Source organism: Mytilus trossulus, chromosome 11 (assembly GCF_036588685.1).
Source record: "Mytilus trossulus isolate FHL-02 chromosome 11, PNRI_Mtr1.1.1.hap1, whole genome shotgun sequence".
Lineage (NCBI taxonomy): Eukaryota > Metazoa > Mollusca > Bivalvia > Mytilida > Mytilidae > Mytilus > Mytilus trossulus.
The window spans coordinates 37544209-37568910 of NC_086383.1; the positions used below are offsets into that span (position 1 = coordinate 37544209).

At 31.7% G+C, this 24702-nt stretch overlaps 2 protein-coding genes across 2 annotated transcripts; both read right to left on the minus strand.

The window, feature by feature from the left end:
• Positions 1-879: 879 nt before the first annotated feature.
• Positions 880-16305, minus strand: LOC134690022 (deleted in malignant brain tumors 1 protein-like). The gene is made up of 12 exons (XM_063549992.1): positions 16295-16305; positions 15196-15383; positions 13305-13443; positions 12122-12309; positions 10801-10939; positions 9808-9995; positions 9285-9423; positions 6901-7088; positions 4718-4856; positions 4118-4305; positions 3010-3148; positions 880-2025 (listed from the first exon to the last, which is right to left on the minus strand). The coding sequence occupies exons 1-12, from the start codon at positions 16303-16305 to the stop codon at positions 1824-1826; spliced, it is 1848 nt and encodes a 615-aa protein (XP_063406062.1). The 3' UTR covers positions 880-1823.
• A 181-nt stretch (positions 16306-16486) lies between these two features.
• Positions 16487-22997, minus strand: LOC134690023 (neurotrypsin-like). The gene is made up of 6 exons (XM_063549993.1): positions 22925-22997; positions 21833-21971; positions 20050-20237; positions 19121-19259; positions 18176-18363; positions 16487-16638 (listed from the first exon to the last, which is right to left on the minus strand). Exons 1-6 carry the CDS (start codon positions 22995-22997, stop codon positions 16487-16489), a joined length of 879 nt encoding a protein of 292 aa, XP_063406063.1.
• Positions 22998-24702: the final 1705 nt, after the last annotated feature.

Here is a 24702-nt window from a genome sequence, read left to right on the forward strand (position 1 = left end):
TCAAGTAAAACCAAACTTTAAGTTTTCTATCCTGAATGACAAAATCTCGGAAAAAGTTGATAAAGAACTAATAACAATTTGTGTTACTTTCTTATGCAATAATAAATCATTATGCATTTGCTTTCGTTGTTTTCTACTGTATTGAAGATAATTTAATAAAACGGAAACTTAAGTGAGTATGGTCTAGTAATGATTAAGATAATTGCAGTTCTTTTATAATAGACCAAATGGACAAAGATATCTTTTAGTTTTGAATTCTAGTTCTGCTAATATTCTGTATGATTTTTTGCCGATTCCCGCCGTGCCATTTCCAATGAGGAAAGAAACCGCTCTTTCCAAACGGCCATTATGACGTCGTTGAAACACCGTGAAATTACGGGAAACAATAGACGACGTTTACGTTTGTTATTACCTCCCCTGAAACTGTTGGATATGCCCTTAAGCTAAGTAAATACATTACCAAGTTATCATGTTTTCTGGTCACAGATGAATATTTAACATATAGCTAGATGGTGTTTGAGATCCTCTTGATGGTATAGTGAGAAGAAACTGAACACTGTATGATTACCGCTGATAAAGCCATTTACAGCACAACCAACGTCGTACCATTCATGTTGGGATTTGTAAAGACAAAATATAATTGATTATTAATTGTTCAATATGAGACATGCATTACAGAAAGTGACTTATTGCAAGATCAATTGATTATGTTGATAATTGATATCATTCTCATGTCTTATAGTTTTTGAACAAACACAATTTTACAAACAAATGTTTTCTCTCATTTTCTAAATGTGAAGGTGATATCTTTAACTTGTATTCTTTACATAGTTGGCTTTAATTTTAAAAGTTATTAAGATCTGTACAAACTATATTTATCTTATAATCACTTTGTAAAAAAGAATATACTATACTAATTACACAAATAAATACGATCACTACTCTACATAAATATACATATGAAACTGCTCTTGCTTTTTTGTGAATAATAAGAAATAGCATGATACAAATATTCAACGCTAAGGCATCAAACTAAACAAAAATCAGAAACACATTCTAAACTGAAATCAAGGTTTTTAAGATAAACATGGTACATATGTGTAAGTTATATGTGTTATATGTTTTTCCTTTTTAGTGAGTTTTTCCAAGACTTTATCTATTTACAATTATATAGAAAATAAGATGTACATTAGTAAATATAAATATTCTAGTTAATATGCAATAACCATATCATTACTATACTACAAAATATTATAATCCATATATACATTGTACTGACACTTTTGTTCATTTTTCATTTTCATTTAACTTAAAAATAAACTACAAAATGATATTAACTTTGTTTAAAAACAACTAGAAGAACACGAACTACAGGCGTAGCACAATTTTTTTCGATGTGGTGACTATTTCAAACCTGACTTGACAGACCGGACAATGTAATATGCAATATTAATATATCATTAACTATATAAAATGAATTATGCATTTGTAGTATTGCTAAACGATACTGTGAGAGTCTCATTTAGTCGAGTATATCAAAACAGCAAATGACCACCCTTGTCAACATATTATCATTTATTATTCAATGTATGTTGTTTGATTGAAGTTTTCACCCAAAGCTTCAACAAAAAACCTGAATAGTCTAGCACAATAGTGCACAATCCATGGTAACATATACTAAAATGACCCCATCATTTGGTTGAAAATGTATTATTCATTTTACAGGTGTCGCATCTAAGTAGAATTTAAGACAGTTCTGTTTTCTTTTAATTTATTTTCCAACACAAAGCAAGTTTTTAATGAATGCTTCGAACGTTCATTTTCTACAGAATATTACCTTCATCTTCTGTTGAACAGATGAGAAAACAATGGATGCCAACATCTTCAGAGTGACGACAATTTGATGTATCAGTAGTGTAGGTACAATTCAGTAATTTTCTTTCTGAACCAGAGCAGTTTACATCATTTAACCAAATGGTACCTTGTCCATCATTTACACGGATTGCTGGAATCATCTGTCCTGAACTGTAAACAAAGTCATGATAGGTACATGAACTGGATATTATCTTCTTTCCGTTTTGGGGAATATAAGTCTTTCTTGTTCTTTCACAGCTCAGTTGAATACATAGAGATTGTTTTCATCAACAGTTTGTACAAGGACACGTTTGGAAAGACACAATTTTAATTTTGAGTAAATCAATATGACAGAACGTATAGTTTGTGGACATTTTATATATCTGACTAAAAAATCTGAAACTATGTACAGATAAACAGTTTGAGTAAAACATAGCTTTAGAGTAGTATATGAGTCTATGATTGTTGATTGTTTTGATCAGAGAGGACGACTTAAGTATAAACAGCTAAAAACATATGAATAAAAAGGGACAAGGTTGAAAGAGTGACGAATACAGTTTATTAAAATATTTACTGTACACTATACTTCAATTCATCTTAAATTGTCCCTTTTAAAATTGTTATGCGATGATGACTGATGTACCCATACTTTGACTATTTTATTAATTGTGACTGTTTATTGAACGCATCATGTAAATATAACGGAATTTGATGAGACTGTTGTTAAAGAGAGAGGGTTAGCGCTATAGAACCAGGTTTAATCCACCATTTTCTACATTTGAAAATGCCTGTACCAAGTCAGGAATATGACAGTTCTTGTCTATTCGTTTTTGATGCGTTTTGTTGTTTGATTTTGCCATGTGATTATGGACTTTCCGTATTGATTTTCCTCTGAGTTCAGTATTTTTGTGATTTTGATTTTTTGAACAGTTACGGATAAATAAACTTATTTTTTGTTTCTTCAAATTCAATTCTTTTGTTTTTTTATTTTTTTAATAAGTTGTAATCGTACATTGTATGGAGGGCCCTTCGTATTATAAATCATATTGTTTACATGTACATGTGCGCTAAAGCTACGCATAACAAGTCTTATTAGTATCTTATTAAATCTGACATTTTAAATTATGCTTTAAACATAACATGCATAATACGCACCAATATCCGAGCTGTCTACAGGCTACTTCTGCATCAACATTCTGAAACTGATTATCACAAACTGTTCCCCATTCACCTTTATAATAAGTTTCTAGTCGTCCTTGATTCTCAGTGACACCATCAGTAATACGCAAATTACCTGTAATGCAATGTTTCAGTTTTACATCAGATGTACTCTCTTTGAGGGCTGTTTGAGATAATTTGTATTTAATTAACGCAAATTCAGTTATTCCTAGTATCTTAATATGGCATGATTGTCAAGTCTTAATTAACGCTAGGATATGTACTAACGACTTTTCAATTGTTTTAGGCTCAGAAATGCCAGTTTGTATTATTTTTTCTTAATACATTTCAAATCTTATTTTTACAGTTGCAGACACGTGTACGTATTATATGTGTATTATAAAGTATAAAGAAACATACATACCATCCGCCATTACAATGATCGATCAAAACGCCAAACTCGAAATATACATGTGTATTTCACTATGATTACCTGGCTTGTTTTATCATCATCATATTGCCTGATTTTGTATGAGGAATGTAGCTTCACGTATTAATATATGGCTGAATTGAGTTCTTGATTGATTATCTAGCATAATCATGATGATAATTTTAATATTAAATATGAGTAAGTGCACATAACTGATTTGTATGATTACTATAATTTCTAGTTTAGATTGTTTTTTTTAAAGGTTTCCGAAAATTACTTTTAAAAGAACAACAATATGTAATATTGTTAAGATTTTAAAATGATTGTATTGTTTATGAACTCATGATGTATACGTCTGGTCTTTTTTCTCTCTTGTTAACATTGGCACGTTAAACTACCCGTAAATAATATCTACATACTGTACCTTTTTCATGGTATTTTATTTCACATGTATTACAAAACACATATATTGTAAGTACTTTTAATTCCCGATATAAACACAGGATATTGAAAATAAACTAAAAATAGATACATGATTTTGTGATTGATCGTGATTGTGGTAAAATATTCTGCGGAGTTTTATTCGTGTAATTTTTTATGCAGGCCAAGCACTAGTATACTAGCTTCGTCAATTCATATCCATTTGCTTTAAACGTTGTTTTGACCAAATAATACCTTCATTTTCTGTCGAACAGTTAAGAAAACAATGGACGCCAACATCATGGTAGTGACGACATGGTGATATATCGTGATTGTAGGTACAATTTAGTAAATTGCCCTCTGCACCAGAACAATTTAGATGATTAAACCAAATGGTACCTACGCCATCGTCTACTTTATCTGCAGGTAGCATCAATCCTGAACTATAAATACATTAAATATTTATTGTGTTAGTGAGTCATTCCTTTCTCTTAAATTATCTTTAGTATTTCAAAGACTATCAATATTCAATTGAAAATATGGTATTCCACATTTATCGGTCGGTGTTCAGCAAACTTTTACCATCTCTTAATGATATTATGTATACGACAAATGATTAGTCGAACTTTAATGTTTTGGTTTTTTTTACTATTATTTCATTAATATCACGACTCACCGAACATTTTAATCGAGTATACAGGAGGGCTCATAATTTAACCTATAATGGTTTACTTTTATAAATTGTGACTTGATTGGAAAGTTGTCTCATTGGAACTTATACAATATTATTTTTTGTATCGTTATAATTTGAAATAAATTATGCATATGGTATTACTTTCTAAACGTAATACACACCAATATCCGAGCTGTCTACATGCTACTTTTGCATCATCATTCTCAAATTGATTATCACATACAGTTCCCCATTCTCCTTTATACTTAATTTCTAGTCGTCCTTGATTCTCAGCGTAACCCTTGATAATACGCAAATCACCTGCAAAGCATAGTAATTTATTAAAAAAGCTCATCCACATCAAACGAATTGATAACAGCTGTCATATTCCCTACTTGGTAAGTCGCACCAATTTCCATTGTATTGACAACGACGTGTGAAAAAAAACAAACACATAAAAGTCGTTGAAATGTCAAATATAGGGGTACAGCAGTCAATATTGTGTAATAATCTTAATCACTATAAAAACAATAAAAAAGGAAGTAAAATATGGCATATAAAAAACACATTTACATAAATGTGATTCAAGAAGACAAACATTACAAAAGCACAATAACACAATGACGGGATGTATAAGAACAGACTCATGTCATATGTAACAAAGAAACACATAAAATCATAATGGCAAAGGAAATCATCAGAAGTAAGATAGGAATGCAAACCATTTTATAATAAAAACAAGAACATAATGACGGAATGTACAGAGCCACGTCAAAAGGATCTCACAAAACAGACTCATCTTGGATATGTGCTGATTGCTAATTGAGTCTTAGATGCAATATTTGTTTTATCAGTTGTTTATGTTGTAAGGGACATTGCACTAGCTGCCAGTTACTGCGAGTACTCTCATATATGTACCTAGTGTACATTTGTTGTTGAGAGTTGTAAGTACCTAACCACTTGCAATTGTATTTGTATTTTTATGCATCTGATGGTCCGAGACGACCATTGTCGTCCCTTGATTTTAGTTGTTCACTAATATCCAAGATGAGTCTGTTTTGTGAGATCCTTTTGACGTGGCTCTGTACTTGTACATTCCGTCATTGTGTTATGATGGCATAATTTAAATGCATATATTGTTAACTCCTCTGTGGTTTGTTTTGTTTGTTTCTTCCCTGTTTAACATGACGAAAATAGTTTGTCCATAAACAATGACCATGAATCTATGTTGACTTTTTTTTAAAATCAAAATGCATTTGATAAAAGAATTTGAAAATGATTACAAATTACACTTTTATCTACAAAATGTTAAAACGAACAATAACCATGTGTTTATTTTAAAATACAAGTACACACTTATTTGACGTTTGTGGCGTAATCGAACATCAATTCACTAATCAGTGACGTAGTAGATATGTGTTTCATTTATCGGAACGTAAGTATTTTCCTTCTGACTAGCGTGAACAGCCGATAACGAGAAGATAAGCGAGACATTTACACAAAGCATTACTGCGCGTTATGTTCATGTTATTATATTGCTAACAACAATAATAAGTTGAGATGTATTTGTGATCGGGACGAAGTCCCTTATAACAGTAGAACATTAAAATTTCCCAAATTTTTCATTGTACTAATGACCTTTAAATCGTTCAATTTTTTTTATCGCTTTCTTTAATTGTCGCATTTGCGCAGAAATCTACTTCCTTCTTCCGGTCTCATTGTCGTGAGACTTTGAGTAGTCTAGTAAAAAATAGGAACCCAAGGAACACAATAACAGTTCTTAATTGGTTTAATAATTCTTTGTCTTTGATATGAATTAACGTTTCCTGAAGCATTGCGATTCTTTGTTTACATTAACCATGAAGTTACAACTTAAATAACGTCACAAGTAATGCCTGCCTCATATTACATATATAAGTATTATCATGTATAAAAGACGGCAGTTTTGAACATTATATTGTATGTACAAAAATGTACATGTATTCTGAATAATCTTCGTTTAAGGTGGTACATAACACTACATGTAGCTTACTCTGTAGAATCCGCTGAAAGTTTAAAATACGTTTTATTGTTAAGAAAATATGAAGCTTCTCAATGAACAAAATTAGTGTTTGACAAACTTCAATTAAAACAATTAATTGTTTCAGATAATCTGTCTGGCTTACTTTATTTGAAATTTCATATTTTTGTCATAAGGTCAAAGTAAATATTTTTTTTGTCAAAATTTTATGAAAATTAAACGAACCGACTTAACTTTAGTGAAGGTGTTTGGTACCAACTCAAACGGTTGCGTTTAACAGTGCCGTGGTATATTAAGTGTATATTCTACGATTTTTGTTAATGTTTTCTATCTCTAAAACCATACCTTCAGCTTCGATTGAACAGTTGAGAAAACAATGGATACCAACATCATGATAATGTCGACAGGGTGATATATCTTGATTGTAGGTACAATTTAGCAAATTACTTTCTGAACCGACGCAATTTACGTTATTAAACCAAATGGTACCCATACCATCGTTCACTTTATTTGAGGGAAGCTGTAATCCAGAACTATAAATAAATTAAAGATACAGTGTGTTAGACATGTTAGATATCGTCTCCTCTAATTTTGTATCTGTGTTAATTTATTTCGTGCATTACTATCAAAACATGCCGTACTTAGTTGAAACAATAAGAATAGTTTTACCCACTTTTCGTTCAGACCATTTTAAAGAGGAACACACAGTTTTTTTTTCAGTAAATCAATTCAATAGGATACGAGTGTGTCGCTGAGTGACTTAGTATCTCTTAAAGAGTTAATAAAACATGAGAGGAGAGTTGTCTCATTGACACTCACACCACATCTTCCTTTATCTATATATGTATAGATAAAATAGTTTAAGGAGGAAAGTGATTAAGATGAGCATATAATCATAGAAAAGCTTATTGTTTCCATGCTAATAAAACACTTCAATAAAGGCAACAGTAGTATACCGCTGTTCAAACTCATAAATCCATGGACAAAAAACTAAATCGGGGTGACAAACTAAATCAGAGGGAAACGCATTAAATATTAGAGGAGAACAACGACAAAACACTAAAATGTTAAACTCACAGAAACGGACCAAGCATCAGACAAAATCCAACGAGAATAACAAATATAACATCAAAACCAAATACATGAAGTTGGGATAGACAAGTACCGTTACATGTCTTATCGCAATGTGAATTTACACTAAAAAATAAGAAAAAAACAAACGACGCAACGTTAAAATGTAACACACACAGAAACGAACAATAATACAACAATGGCCATATTCCTGACTTGGTACAGGACATTTGTAAAGAGAATGATGGTGGGTTGCACCTGGTTTTGTGGCATACCAAACCTCGCACTTTAATGGCAATGTTAAATCTAACATTGAAATGACAACATAATACTACCGGACTACAATGCAAAAAAATATGAGAACATATAAGACAAAGAAACACATGATAAATAGATAACAAAAAGCATCAGGTTTAAAATTTAATACGCCAAAAACGCGCCTTGTCCACACAAGACTCAACAGCGACGCCCAGATATAAAAGATCGATAGTGAAATAAGTACTGAAGATCAAAATTTGAAAAGGGTTGTGTCAAATACGACTATGTTTTTAATGGAATAAGAACATCCTTATTATTTAGAACAATTAATGCTATTGAAAACAGTAAATTTTATCAAACAAATATAACAGATATACATGATGAAACTAAAGTATTAACTAATTACAGAAAACGAAACCCGAATACATAATGCAAAGACCAGCACAGAATAGACACATATTTGAGACTAACTACCTAATATTTCGTTTGAAAGCTAAAATGTACAGTAGGAAATGATATGTAAATAAACTCATCATAGATAAATGCAACTAAAAATGACCACTAGCAAAGTAAAGAACCTTTCGTTCTTTTAATTTTCCATATGGTTATCAATAATTTGACAAATTTGTCACAATCTAAATGCTATTAAAAAAAATACACTTATATATAATCAAAGTCACCCAATACGCAAATGTGATTCTAAATAAATGCGTATTGTGTCTTTTAGAAGCAAACAGGCTGTTTATTTACACATATCTATTCACTAAAAGAAACTCTTGTTTTTTACTTGTTGTACTAAATTGTCATTATTCTACGCAATGTTAAGTTGAATAAAAGTTAGAATGATCCGTGTATTAGCGGTGTTAGGTGTTTTCTTATGTTCAATAAATCAGAGCAATATATCATGTATATCGTCAATGTAATTAATAATATTTAAAGTACATTTGATCTGAAAGAAACATGCATTTTGAGTTAAAATGGAAACATATTATGTCCTTTAGAGGACACTCATAACAACTTGTACCTCAACATATACAAATAACCTGTCATGTCTAAACATATCAATTAACAATGTTTTTGATCGGCTTGTAAATTCTTCCTATAAAATGTCAGTTGTAGTTTCAATATACCATGACACTAGCCAATTCTGAATTTATATCGAGACAAACGTACAACGGAATGACTGGTTTTGATATATTATTTCGGAATGTATTGATAAGCGTTTAATGTAAAAATCTTCAGGTCAAATTAAGATATCAAAATAATCGCGCTATCGGTCGATAACACATCTCCACTTTGAAACCCTGGACGGTTATTCATGGACGAGGTAAACATTGAGATAAAGAAACTGATAAAGATTATATTGCGTATTTGTTAAACTTTACAAATGCAAAACATACCAATATCCAAGCTGTCTACATGCAACTTCTGCATCACCATTCTCAAATTGATTATCACATAATGTTCCCCATTCACCTTTGTAATAAATTTCCAGTCGTCCTTGTTTCCCAGCGAAACCCTCAGTAATACGCAAGTCGCCTGCATAGAAGAATTATATTTACAATTTGCAGATGTATTGTTTGGGTGTGCTGTTCGAAATTTAACGAGTTGACGCATGTTTACTCATTCGAACTATTTTGGCAGATTATTCTGAGCATATTTTAATTTGGACAGAACTAACTAATAATAACGTTGCCAATCAGCAATGTACGCTTTAAAATCTCTTTGTTTTGGTAATTTATAAAATATGAATATTCAGCATGTTCAGCTGTCTTTTTGTAATATTTTCATTGTATGTTTATTTTTGTCTTTCATTTTAAATATAAATTTTTTTAAACAAAGCATCTCTGCACTTTTTATAAAAGCTGAGTCAGTTGTTAAACTATTGCTTTGAACGTAATTTTTTTTTTACAAAAAACATACCTTCATTTTCTGTTGAACAGTTGAGGAAACAATGGATACCAACATCATGATAGTGTCGACAGCGTGATGTATCGTAATTATACGTACAATACAGTAAATTACTTTCTGAACCAGAACAATTTACGTTATTTAACCATATGGTACCTATGCCATCATTCACTTTATCCGAAGGAAGCTTCAATCCTGAACTATTAATAAATGAAAAATGAATTTTGTTAGATATTTTTTTTTCGTTCATGTATTCGGATTCTGTATAGTTTTATCCATTATCGGTTGAAAACAACAATAAAAGGTTACAATGTAACCATTCGTGGTACATGTACATACAATTTTGATTTTGTAAAATAGTTGTTTTCCCGTCATTATCAAAGTTACTAAATAGGTTTAAAAGTAGATTTGATCTTAATTAAACCATGTTTTTTTGTAGAACAGCTAATGATGACATTTACTTGGAACTCGTAAAAAATTGTTCCTAAACATATACAAACATACTAGTTATGTCTAAAAGATAAAACAATTATAGTTTGATCGGCTTGTTTAAACTTCGTATAGCATGTAGTGTAAACTATTAATTCGTTCTGTAGTTTTAATCGACCATATATTAAGGCGACAGTAGTATACCGCTGTTCGAAATACATAAAATGATTGAGAAAAAATAAATCTGGGTTACAGACTAAAACTTAGTGAAACACATCAACTATAAGAGGAAATTACCGACTCAACAGAAATACAACTAGTTGATTCTAAACTCACCACAAAACATACGTGCAACTAAATGAATGATTTTGAGATCTTATTTTGGAATAGGTCGATTAGTATCTAAAGATGTAGTCTTCATTTGAAATTAAGGTATTGGAAATATAGCCCTATCGTTAGATAAGGTATCTCGACTTAAAACCCCTGTACAGTTCTTTATTTTTTACGTACAAAATGGTATACACATGATTCATATTAAATTGCGTGTTTTAACACTCTATAAACGTTAATACCAACCAATATCCAAGCTGTCTACATGCTACTTCTGCATCAACATTTTCAAATTTATCATCACATAATGTTCCCCATTCACCTTTGTGATAAATGTCTAGTCGTCCTTGGTTCCCAGCGAAACCTTCAGAAATACGCAAGCCACCTGGAAAGCAGAATTGTGTACAAGATTCTGTTGTTTATTCTTTAAGAGAGCTGTTTGAAACTTATGTTATTGAATTGAAGCATGCTGACTCATTTGGACAGTTTGGCAGATTGCTTTGAGTAAAATTTAATTTAGAGATAAATGTCTAAATATTACGTTGAAAATAGGTAACATCTTGTTCTTTGTTTGCTATAGAATTTCTTTGTGTAGCAAATAATATCAATACATTATTTAAATGTCGTTCTGTAATATATTCATTTTGACCTTTGTGTTTACCAGAAAATGAGAACACGCATAGAAGACAAATGCAGTATGTGCACACGGTGTGATAAGGTGATTAGATGACAACCTAACAATCTACTTTACAAACGTTATGAAAAGAGAGTGTATCAAATAGTGTTCTTAACAAGATAACAAGAACAGTTTTTTTTTTATAAAATTATTCCTTCATCTTCTGTTAAACAGTTGAGATGACTTCAACGTGTAGGTAATACAATTATAACATTATGTTTTTCTTAGTACGAAATAAGCTAATGGCGTATATACATGTAGTTATAAAAGGTAACAGGATTGTAATTTAGTACGCCAGACAGTATAATGGGAATCACGCTTCTCGTCTGCTAGCAGAGACACAGTAAGTACGTGTTTTCTTGGCACCCAACAACTGTTACCATTTTGACCATTGTGTTCACCCGATCTGGGCATACTTAGAGAACTCAATTAAAATATTAACACAAATCATTAGTGCACGTTGTATAGATGTAATATGTGAGAACTTGTTGTTAGTAAACGTACAGTGATAAATTGAATACAAATCTTTTCAAAACAAGGGCAACACATCAACTGTTTCGATTTATATACTATAAAGAAGAAGATGTGGTATGATTCCCAATGAGACAGCTATCCACAAAAGACCAACGTGACAAAAAAAGTAACAACAATAGATCACCGTATGGCCTTCAACAATGAGCAAAGCCCATACCGCATAGTAAGCTATAAAAGGCCCCAGTAAGACAATGTAAAACAATTCAAACGAGAAAACTAACGGCCTTATTTATGTAAAAAAATAAACGAAAACAAATATGTAACACATACACAAACGACAACTACTGATTTACAGGCTCCTGACATGGGACAGGCACATGCGAATGATTTATAATTTTGCACTGACCAATATCATACCTTCACCATCTTGTGAACAGTTCAGAAAACAATGAATGCCAACATCTCCATAGTGACGACAGTTTGATGCATCTGTATTGAAGGTACAATTCAGTAGTTCACTTTCTGAACCCGAGCAGTTTACGTTATTTAACCAAATGGTACCTAACCCATCTTCTACTTTGTGTGCAGGAATCATCAATCCTGAACTATAAATACATCAATGATACATTTTTTAGATAATCTTCTAATCTACTTATAAGGACCGATATGATGTCATATTCTTTCAATGTACAGTTAAAAATACGATGACCAGTTTAACCCCTTTTCGAACAAAGTCACATTTGAGGGAAATGGTTGTTGTGATCAGATACTACATGAGTACAATGCAGTTCGTGTTGCTGCATGTTTGCGTTTATTATTGTTGCACTTCTGTGTTCCTGTTGCTCCTTTGATTTCCTAATGTTTGAAGTGTTTTCCTCAGTCTTGGTTTGTGACCCGGAAATGTGTTTTGTCCATCGATGTATGACTATTGAACACCGGAACGGTTCTGTCTTAATGTATTGCGTCAGTGCATGATAACTGAGTTAATTCAATTAGGGGCTACGTTTTTTTGAGAGATTGGTTTGTACCGTTCGGGGGCATACTGTGGATTCATTATAATTCGTTGGATACCAATTTTCGGGGCTTTCGTAGAAAGAGTCTAACACAAAATTTTATGTTCAACAAATAACAAATTGCAACTAGGCTTGTATGCAGACTTCTTCAAAACCACGAAAATTGGTTCCCACGAAAATAAATGAATCCACAGTATTCAACTTGCAACTTGCATTAAATACTTACGTATTACGGACTTTATTGTTTTCTGATTCCATTCATTGGTAACGCTATAGTTTATATACTATCTGCGGTACATCATGAAGCTATCTTATGTTTTATTTTTCCAATGTAAATATTTTCTCTTTATTTTTCAATTCATCAGTATATGTATTTTTTATTAGCGAACAACTAACTGGATAATTTAAGTTTAATGAAATGTATCACATGTGAAATCTTTATTTCGAATCAAGATATCGAAAACAATTATCCAATCGTTGGATTACATATTTTGATTTCGAAAAGACTAGATGTTTTTTCATTGACTATGTACAGATTGAGATAGAGAAACCCATTAGTACTAAATTTCCCTAAAAGTAATACACACCAATATCCAAGCTGTTTACAGGCTACTTTTGCGTCAACATTCGCAAACTGATTATCACATACTGTTCCCCATTCACCTTTGTAATACACTTCTAATCGTCCTTGATTCTCAGCTAAACCCTCAGTAATACGCAAGCCACCTGCAAATCAGAATAATTTACATTATTCATATCATATATATTTTCATTGATAGAGGGTTGATGCTCAAACAGAAGTTTTTTAACGAAGAGTTTCAAATGGTGATGTTGAAATCATGCCTTTGTAAGATTTAAAGACTTCTCAAGAGTTGAAATTATGGAATATCTGTCGCAGACAAAAACGGTCATTTTCCTTACTACAATCTTGTCCCCTTTTCTCAAATTTGACATTCATACTTTTTACTAGGTTTCTACGTACATGAGTGAATCGATGGATGCCACATGTGCAGCAAGATGTGTTACATTTCGAGCACCTGAGATCATCCCAAGTTTTGGTCGAGGTGTTACTCTGTCTTTGTTTTTCTTTCTTGTGTTTAAGATACTGTTGTTAGTTTTTTTGATTTTTGTTTCTTGCAATGTTAGTGTCAGTTTAATTTAAGGAGCTTGAATGTCTCTCTGGTATGTTTCACCTCTTTTCTTTGTGTGGGAGCTGTTTGAAACTTTTTGTTTTGAGCGGACGCATTTTTACATATTCGCACTCTGCCGGTATATTGCATATAGTTTTATTTTCTACAGAACAACCTTATCATTTAGTTAACAGAAATATCTTGTTATATGTACGTTATAAAATCTCTCTGTTCAGCAACCAATCAAAAAATAAAATCACCAAAAATACTGTACTCGTAGTACATTTGTCGTTGGAAAATTAGGATAGAAAAGCCCTAATTAAAAGCTCGAACACACTATACCAACGGATATAAACTGGCAAATGCTTGACTTGAGACTATATTTCCGATATTGGAATTCTTAATAAAACTTGGTTTTAAAGCTAGCTTAAACTCTCACTTGAATTATAGTCGCATCAAATTCCATTTCATTTTCAATGCTATGTGAACAAAACAAACAGACCATGCACATTGTAAATAAAAATGTCAAAACTAAAAGCACAGCAGTCAGCTTTTTATTATAATCTATTTTTTTGATAAAACACACATATATTACTACCTATAGTAGATATAGTTGTGTTGGGACTAGCTGAGGGACGCCTCCGGGTGTAGAAATTTTTCGCTGCGCTGAAGATCTGTTCTTGACCTTCTGATGTGGTATGTTATATGGTCGGGTTGTTGTCTCTTTGAAACATTCCCCATTTCAATTCTCTGTTTTATTATATATGTAACAAAGAAGCTCAAAAAGGCACTATGGACCATGATTGATAGCACACATTAAAAACAACACCAGTAAAAAAATACAAACAACACATTTACGGGATGCATTAGTACGATTGCCTGACATGATTGTTTTGACATAAATTGTACGTCCATTTTCTGATAACAACTGAGATAATTTTTACATGTAAGTAATGCGACTAAATGAAACATTTATGTTTAATGTATGAAATGTACCAAATAATTAAATGATGTTTGACTATAAACTCACACCAGTTTACTTAGCCATCATGTAAATAGACACGTAGTAAACACGCGTGTTATCCTACGTAGACACTACTTATTTAAATTTCGACCATTTCATGCACTCTCCAACAAGAACACTTGGACTTGTTGGAATATAAAGATAAAATGTGAACACCAGTCACCTTTCTTTGTATTCAGAATTAAGTGGGAAGAAAGGATTGTTATGAAACGTACAGTGGTAAACTAAAAACATATATATTCAAGACAAGTACTAGTACAACAGCTGTATACATACATGTATGTATAAGATTTATTTAAAACTTCATTTTAACTTAAATCATACCTTCATCTTTTGTCGAACAGTTCAGAAAACAATGAATTCCAACATCTCCGTAGTGACGACAGTTTGATGCATCTGTATTGAAGGTACAATTCAGTAGTTCACTTTCTGAACCTGAGCAATTTACGTTATTCAACCAAATTGTACCTATCCCATCGTCTACTTTATGTGCAGGAATCATCAATCCTGAACTATAAATACATTAATGATACATTGTGTTAGACAATTACTACCTTACTTATTGGGAACGATATTAGAGCAGGTTTTTTCAATGCACAGTTGAAAAACGATGATCAATTTTACCCCTTTTCGTGGAAAGACAAATTTGAGAGAAATCATTTGATTTTTTGTAAAATGTTCGACAGGAAACCAGCAAATTGATTGTTGGTGTGATATAGCTGAAAACAATCGCAGAATATCATTGAAGAAAGTATTTTAAAGAATAAATTGATTATATGGTCAGTCAAGCCAAGTCAGGAATATGGTTGTTGTTATCAGATACTCGTAGTTCGTGTATATGCATGTTGGCTTTTATTTCCTATTGTTCCTTTGATTTCCTCAAATGATTGAGGTGTTTGCCTCAGTTTTAATATGTGACTCTGAAATGTGTTTTGTCCATCGATATACGGCTATTGACCACCAGAATACTACTGTTGTCTTAATTTATTGTGTCAGTGCATGACAACCATCATCACTCGGTCGACACTAAATTAAATACTGAGTGTTTTTGTTTTTTTCTAGATATTTCATATTTGTACTGTTGGGGTCATATTCAACTTTCAACTTGCATAGGACTTTATAGTTTTCTGATTCCAGTCATTGATATCGCTATGGTTTATATACTGTCCGTGTTTCATGATGAAACTATCTTATATTTTATTTTATAATTTAGTTATTTTCTAATCATTTTTCAATTCATTGGGTGTCATTTTTTGTTATTAGCGAACAACTTACTGGGTGTTATATTTCTAAGTAAGTTATCGAAAACATTTATCCAATCATTGGATAATATATATAAAGAGATTTGGTGTCACGATATCTCAGTAGCATAGGTTCGAATCCCGACGAGGGAAGAACTAAAAATTTACGAAAGCAAATTTACAGATCTAACATTGTTGGGTTGATGTTTAGACGAGTTATATATATATATAGTCCGACAGCTATATAAGATTTATTTATCACTTCATTTTAACTAAATATATATATCTATAGATTTCGAAAAGACTAGACGGTTTTTTATTGACAAGGTACAGATTGAGATAGATAAACCCATCAACACTATAGTTCCTTTATATTATAATTCATACCAATATCCGATCTGTCTGCATGCTACTTCTGCATCAACATTATCAAATTGATTATCACATATTGTTCCCCATTCACCTTTGTATTTGATTTCTAGTCGTCCTTGATTCACAGCGAAACCTTCAGAAATACGCAAGCTACCTGTACATCAGAATCATTTATCAGTATTTAGATGATCTATAATTTTATGGATAGAGGCTTGATGCTCATACAATTTTTTTTAACTGTATCCAAGTTTAATGATTTTGCGCTGAAGAGTTCAGTCGTTAAACAATATTTTCAAAGTATTTTTTTTATATAAATTGAGGATAATGAGAAGTTTAGGCTCGGATGCCTATGTCAAGGAAAACACTTCTTCTGTGTTAGAGGATAATGCAATTGGCTCCGAAAAAGTCAATTCACCCCCCGGAAAGAAAGGTTAGAATCGTATTTCTTCTTGTAGCAAAAAGGACAATGTTTCAGATTTTAAAAACTTGTATGATCGCAAGAATTGCAGAACAGGAAAAACAATTTGTTTTAATGAATGTTTACATGTGTGAAATCCTTGATCTACTACAATATAAGTTAACTGATACCGGAAATGATGTTTCAAAATCAGAACATGATAAACAAAATATGGCCACAGACGAGGCATCAAGTGCTGCTCGCAGAAAACGTATCCCGTTAAACAGTGCTATTAATGAACATCTACATAGTGCTGTTGATATAAACACACTATTTGTTCTAATTTCGCATTTTGAACGTCAATATAGTGGTTTTTTTTATTCTTAGAGGGAGCTATAACAATTCTAGAAATTTTGATCATGCTGATGTCAATACATGACAGATTCCAGATATATTTATGTAAGATGACTGAAATTTTTTTGTAAAAATGAAAAGCAAGATCAATCTTTGAGCCATACTCTAGGTGACAAGTTTGGTCTTGATGCATATACCCCATTAACGACTGCAAACACAGGTTTAGTGTTAGAGCAAAACCAGATTGGTGTTGTATGTTTTGTTTTAGGTCAGAGACTCCTCACAAAATGACCCAGTTATAAGGAAAGTTGAAGACAATAGAACAATGACATAATTTCATTTAAATAGCACATAATGATGGGATGTTTAAAAGTACAGAGCCATGTCATATGCAACAAATAGACACACAAATAGTCACGCGTACAAAGCACACCAGCAAAATTTAAAAACATAATACAAACAACACATTGACTGGTGCATACGTACGATTGCCTAACATGTTTGTTTTGTCCTAAACCATACCTTCATTTGCTGTTGAACAATTGAGATCATTTTTACATGTAAGTAATGCGACTAAATTAAACATTTAAATTAAATGTAGGAAATGTAGGAAATAAATAAATGATGTTTTGCTCTTAACTGACGACAGTTTACTCAGCAGAGACGTAGTAAACACGTGTTATCCTACGTAGACAATACTTATTTAGATTTCGACAATTTCATGCACCCTCCAACAAGAACACTTGGACTTGTTGGAGTATAAAGATAAAATGTGTACAGCTTTCTATGTATTCAGAATTTTGTGTAAAAAAAAGACTGTTATGAAACGTACAGTGGTAAATTAAATACATATATAGTCAGGACAAGTTCTAGTACAACAACTATATAAATATTAATAAGATAAACATAACATAAGATAACATTTTAACTAAAATCATACCTTCATCTTTTGTGGAACAGTTCAGAAAACAATGAATTCCAACATCTCTGTAGTGACGACAGTTTGATGCATCTGTATCCAAGGTACAATTCAGTAGTTCATTTTCTGAACCTGAGCAATTTACGTTATTCAACCAAATTGTACCTATTCCATCTTCTACTTTATGTGCAGAAATCTTCAAACCTGAACTATAAATACATTAATGATACATTGTGTTAGACATCTACTATTTTACCTATTGGGATCGATATTAAGTCAGATTATTTCAATGCACAGTTGAAAAAAAATTATCTGTTTAAAACCTTTTCGAACAAAGACAAATTTGAGAGAAATCATTTGATTTTTTTGTAAAATGTTCGATAGGAAACCAGCAAATTGCTTGTTGGTGTGATATATCTGTTTGCCTCAGTTTTGGTTTGCGACCCTGAAATGTGTTTTGGCCATCGATGCATGGCTATTAAACACCGGAATGCTACTGTTGTCTTAATGTATTGTGTCAGTGCATGACAACCATCATAACTCGGTCGACACTAAATTAAATGCTGAGTTTTTTTGTGTTTTTTTTTTTTAAAGATATTTGATATTTGTACAATTGGGGTCATATTCAACTTGCAACTTGCATTGGACTTTATAGTTTTCCGATTCAGTTCGTTGACAACGCTATGGTGTTTATACTATATGTGTTTCATCATGACACTATCTTATATCTTATTTTAAAATTTAATTATTTTTCTTCATTTTTCAATTGATCGGGTGTAATTTTTTTTATTAAGGAACAACTGCAAAATGAACTGACTGGATGTTTTATTTCGAAGTTAGTTATCGAAAACATTTATTCCATCGTTGGATCCTATATACATATATATCGATTTTGAAACAACTAGACGGTACATATTGAGATAGAGAAACCCATCAACACTAAATGTCCTTTAAAGTAATACATACCAATATCCGAGTTGTCTGCATGCTACTTCTGCATCAACATTCTCAAACTGATTATCGCATACTGTTCCCCATTCACCTTTGTATTTAATCTCTAGTCGTCCTTGATTCTCAGCAAAACCCTCAGTAATACGCAAGTCACCTGCAAAGTAGAATTATATTTATTTTTTTCAAATGCAAGATTCCGCTTTAAGCATATTTTAGTATCCAATGCTTTTGTTGTATTTCATCTGTATGCTTAGTTGTTATGTTCATTGTAAACATACATTTAGATGTAAATATATCGGGTAAAAGAGTTATGCAAGTGGTTATTTAGATACAAATTTGAGAAGACAAATGAACTATGTGCACACAATATGGAAGTTCGTTCAGTTTGTGTTAACAGATTATACCACATCTTCTTTTTTTATATACGGCGTAATGAAAAATATGTATGTATTAGTTTGATGTAAGTTTTACCAAGAAAGAAGTCATGCATATCCCATGGTATGTTTTCTTTGTTTCTAAAATGAATGGTTTATCCATAAACGTCTAGAGATTATTTAAGTTTATATTTAGGAGATTGTCGAAATCAGGATCTGACGTACAAAAAAAAAAAATTGACACCTTATGTTTGTGGCAAAAAATCTTGGCCACACGTTAATTGTTTTATGTTTAGTATTAAATTTATATTAAGATCCATTTTGGTACATCTTGTGATCAATTTTATTTGGCAATCGGCAATGGCAGTCAGCAGGGTTAAAGAGCATCAGTTGGTAGTCAAATGCGTTTTATTTAAATATACTTTTTTCACTTTTTTAGACCCTACTACAACGAAAGTTGTTTCACATGTACACGAATAAAACTTGGGCTTTTCATCCAACGCAATCATAGGTTTGAACGTAGGTTTCAATTTAGACTCGACAGCTTAAAAGCTTTGAACAAAATCCAACCTTCATCTTCTGTTGAACAGCTGAGAAAACAATGGATACCGACATCTTCATGATGACTACAGTGCAATGAATAGGTATTGTATGCACACTGCAATAATGTACTTTCAGCACCTGTGCAATTTACTTCATTTAACCAAATGGCTCCTTTACCATCATCTATCATATGTGCGGGCTGCATGATTCCTGAACTATAAATACATGAACGATACAAAAGGGTTAGATATTCGGTACCTTTTCTTTCTGGAACCTATATGTATATTCTACGAAATCATTGAATAAAATCAACGGTACCAATTTTGTTGCACCAGATGCACATTTCGACAAAACATGTCTCTTCAGTGATGCTCGTGGCCAAAGTATTTGAAATCCAAAGCTTACATAAAAGATGAAGAGCTATAATCCAAAAGGTCCAAAAGTATAGTCAAATTCTTGAAAGGAATCAGAGCTTTGCATGAGGGAGATACATTTCTTAATTTATTATAATTTCTAATATTTTGTTACAGCAAATGTTCATGTAAATGCGATCAAACACAACATTAAAACTATTCATACACATTTAAGACAATAGCATAAAGAGCTAAAATAATATTCCTGTATGTCAATTCAAGTGAAGTGTCTATAAAATGAAGTCAAGGCACACGACAAGATACACACTTCCATGCAGTAAGGTTTTGGTAAAACATTGGTACTAGAGAAGCGTGTTGTTTCAGAGCAGTAAGAACAAAAAAAGGTCTGTTGGAAGAACATTTTTTGGAGCACTTTTTTTCAAAAGGTTTATGTATACAGCTTATAATTATGAATTCAATTACAAAGCCATAACGGATTCAGGAAGCTATTTGAACCAGCGGGTTTGCCGGAATTAAGCCACATAATCATGTTAAAAGGTAACAAAACAAATCAGCTCAGTCTTCTTTCGAATGGACATATTAACAGGCATTTAGATATGTATTATTTCATTACTCGAACAACTTGACTACCGATCCCATATGATACGATGATAGAAACATGAAAAATGAACATAATAACGTTATCGTAAGTATTTATTCTTAAATTGCTGAATTTAAATATTGTAACACTTGAAATGCATGAGTTTGGAAATACATTTCCGAATTTCTAAATCTGAAAATAAAAGCAAAACATGTATAATACGATTACATAGCATCTTCACTTGCCGAAGAAAAGTAACCCGTGCTAAAGATGAGAAAAGGGTTAAGAGCACAAATGAAAATACTGATAAAAATTGTATGAAGTGTACCAATGCATCGATGTCTCCTATACGATTGGTATTGCCTTAAAATAAAACATGGACATAAAGGTTCATGACCAAATAGTTTCCCGAGGGTATTACCAGCCCAGTAGTCAATACTTCGGTGTTGACATGCATATCAATAATGTGGTCATTTTTATAAATTTCCTGTTGTCGAAAAACTAAGGATTTTCTTATCCCAGGCAAAGATAACCTTAGCCGTATTTGCCATTTTTTTAGAATGTTTTATCCTCCATGCTCTTCAAATTTGTACTTGTTTGTGCATTTTTTATATTTGATATGAGCGTCACTGATGAGTCTTATGTAAACGAAACGCGCGTCTTGCGTACTAAACTATAATCCTGGTACCTTTGATCAGTTTTTTCCCTTTGTCTAACTAAATTGGATATTACAATCTAAATGTCAAATGATAAACCCCATATTGTCCTTCGTTAATTTGGTTGGTATTATGGTAAACAAAACAATGATTTGAATTACTTTTTACATGTGTCATTCTACTTTAAACGTAATACACACCAAAATCCGAGTTGTCTACAGGCTACTTCTGCATCAATATTATCAAAGTGATTATCACAAACTGTTCCCCATTCACCATACCGGTAGATTTCCAGTCGTCCTTGATTCGCAGTCGAACCCGATATTATACGCAAGCCACCTGAAAGATCGATTCCAGAATGTACACTTGATGTGTAAATCATATTATGCAATTGATCATTCGTAAACAAACACTTATTACGTTAGGAAGACGTATGTAAAATTCACGTTAAATTATATGCAAATAATTCATATTAAAATATTTATGATCTTTTTGGTATCTTGATTTTGAAACACTTTATCATGGATGATTAAACTAATTAACTCTCACAAAATATTGAAATATAGCTTAATTATCTTAATAACAAAAGAAAACACTGATTATATCTTCAAATGGCTTACAGTGGTATATTCAATACCGAGCTTTTCTTATTACATACTCTTATTTTGTAGCGGTGTTTTTTATCAAAATATTTCATGTAACATCATGTGTAACGTAATTTCATCTGATAAATATGTTTACGTAAATAGGTACTAGCAAAAAGTAAAATCACAAAAATACTGAACTCAGAGGAAAATCAATTTGGAAAGTCCATAATCACATGGCAAAATAAAAAAACAAAACGCATCAAAAACGAATGGACAAGAACTGTCATATTCCTGACTTGGTACAGGCATTTTCAAATGTAGAAAATGGTGGATTAAACCTGGTTTTATAGCGCTAACCCTCTCACTTTAATAACAGTCTAATCAAATTCCGCTACATTTACATGATGCGTTAAATAAACAGTCACAATTAATAAAATAGTCAAAACATGGGTACATCAGTCATCATTGTATAACAATTTAACAGGACACAAACACATCTACTATCTACGAACACATGGATTGATATGAGTGTATGACGTCACAAAAATTATATACGTCACATAAATTTGTCGTTCACTGTGCATACAATAGTTATCAAAAGTACCAGGATTATAAACAATTTGAAAATTTACATAGGCAATGAACGTTAGAATGTTAGCACAAATCAGTTATTGTCAACACAACTGTCAAATAAATGTAACTAACCTGAAAGTTGACCATTGACCACACATGCTAAATTCATCGCAGCAAACATCAGATTCAATATCAAATGGTTCATTTTGCCTATAAAATAAATAATGTATTTATTCTGATCTGAAACTACTGCATTAGCCTGGAGCTAATAATACTAATAGTGTTTTTTTTTGTTTATTTGATGAATATATCTGAATATGAAATATACTACCTACATGTATAACATTTTCTTACACACTGTTACAAACAAATGTAAAGGAAACATTCAATTTCACCGATAACGCGTAGGAGTCTTTGTTCATTTAATACCACAGGAAATCATCAATCAATGGAATCTATAAAGATATAAGCACACCTCAAATAAAACACGCTTTTAATTTCCAGAAAAAAATACAAGTTCGCCTAGGTCCAATACGCTACTTGTGTGAACCACGATTGAAAAGAGTCTCTAAAACGAGTCTTACGTATACTTCGTCATGCATAAGTACCTGTCGTTAGAGGTGTCTGTACGCTCTTATATATGTATACATCGCACATGTACCAAATATTTCCATAGAAAAAAAAGGTGATAAAAAAACGTAAAACTTATATGCAATAAAAACGCTTTAGTATACCATTTGACACATTGATGTTGTTGCCCTCAATGAAAAAGTATTGTATTCTAAATCCTTATTTGAAGTCGAAAGTAAGCTCTTTGTTCAATTCATTTCAATCATCGCATTACCTGGAGAGGTTCCTAACAAATCTTTGTGTGCAAGATTAATGAGGATATAGACAATACAACTGTTATAATGTACCAGAACAACTTCACCAGTTTGTTTGAAAAATACATAGACAATGAAAACATTGAGACAACAATTGCTAATAGCAAGTGATAATGTAGAGCAATGTATGTTCACGACAAATAAATGAAATAAGAAAACGTCAATATTATACATCGGAAAAAACACATATAATGTATAGGTGTACAATACAACTACAGAAAAAAATAGAATCACAAAAATACTGAACTCAGAGGAAAATTCAATCGGAAAGTCCCTTATCAAATAAACAACTGTCATTTTCCTGACTTGATATAGGCATTTTCAGAAACGACTACTTGCGGCACGCGGAAATGTTGTACTATATGTATATTGTGTATACTACTGCATAATATCTAATGTTTTTATTATTCTAAAACATAATAAAGGTTCGCTGCATTTGAACAAGTTTTTGAAGAATGGAGATTTTCTATTTCTCTGGTTAGTTTTTTTCTCCCTTTTTTAAATTGTCAAGATAACTATTCGTATACTAACATACATCTAAATATACCATTAGTCAGCTGTTGTATCGGTTTCCTTTAGAAATGCGTGGATCAAGTAACACATTATATGAATGAATAGTATTGAAAAGTTAGCTAGGGTTTTAAACTACTTCTTTTGTGTTATATTCTTCATATTTTATATTTGATCTTTTTAACTATTTAAATTGTAACATGACAACCTAAAATTAAAATGAGTGCATGTACACTAGAACATTTATGGCCATAAAGGTAATTTAGAAAAAAAGAAATATATAAAGCGTCAATATAGTTGTTAGTATTACAATATAAACGCATGCATTGCACGTTAAATCGACATTAAATGCAACATAACTATATTAAAAACAGAGTTTGTATAGACAAAGTCACTACACAATTGTTCTTATAATATTTAAAAATTGCATTACATGTATGTTTAATTACAGTACGTTATTTTGATTGTCTAAAAGCGATCTAGCGTCAATCTTAAATAAACTTTCATTTCAATATT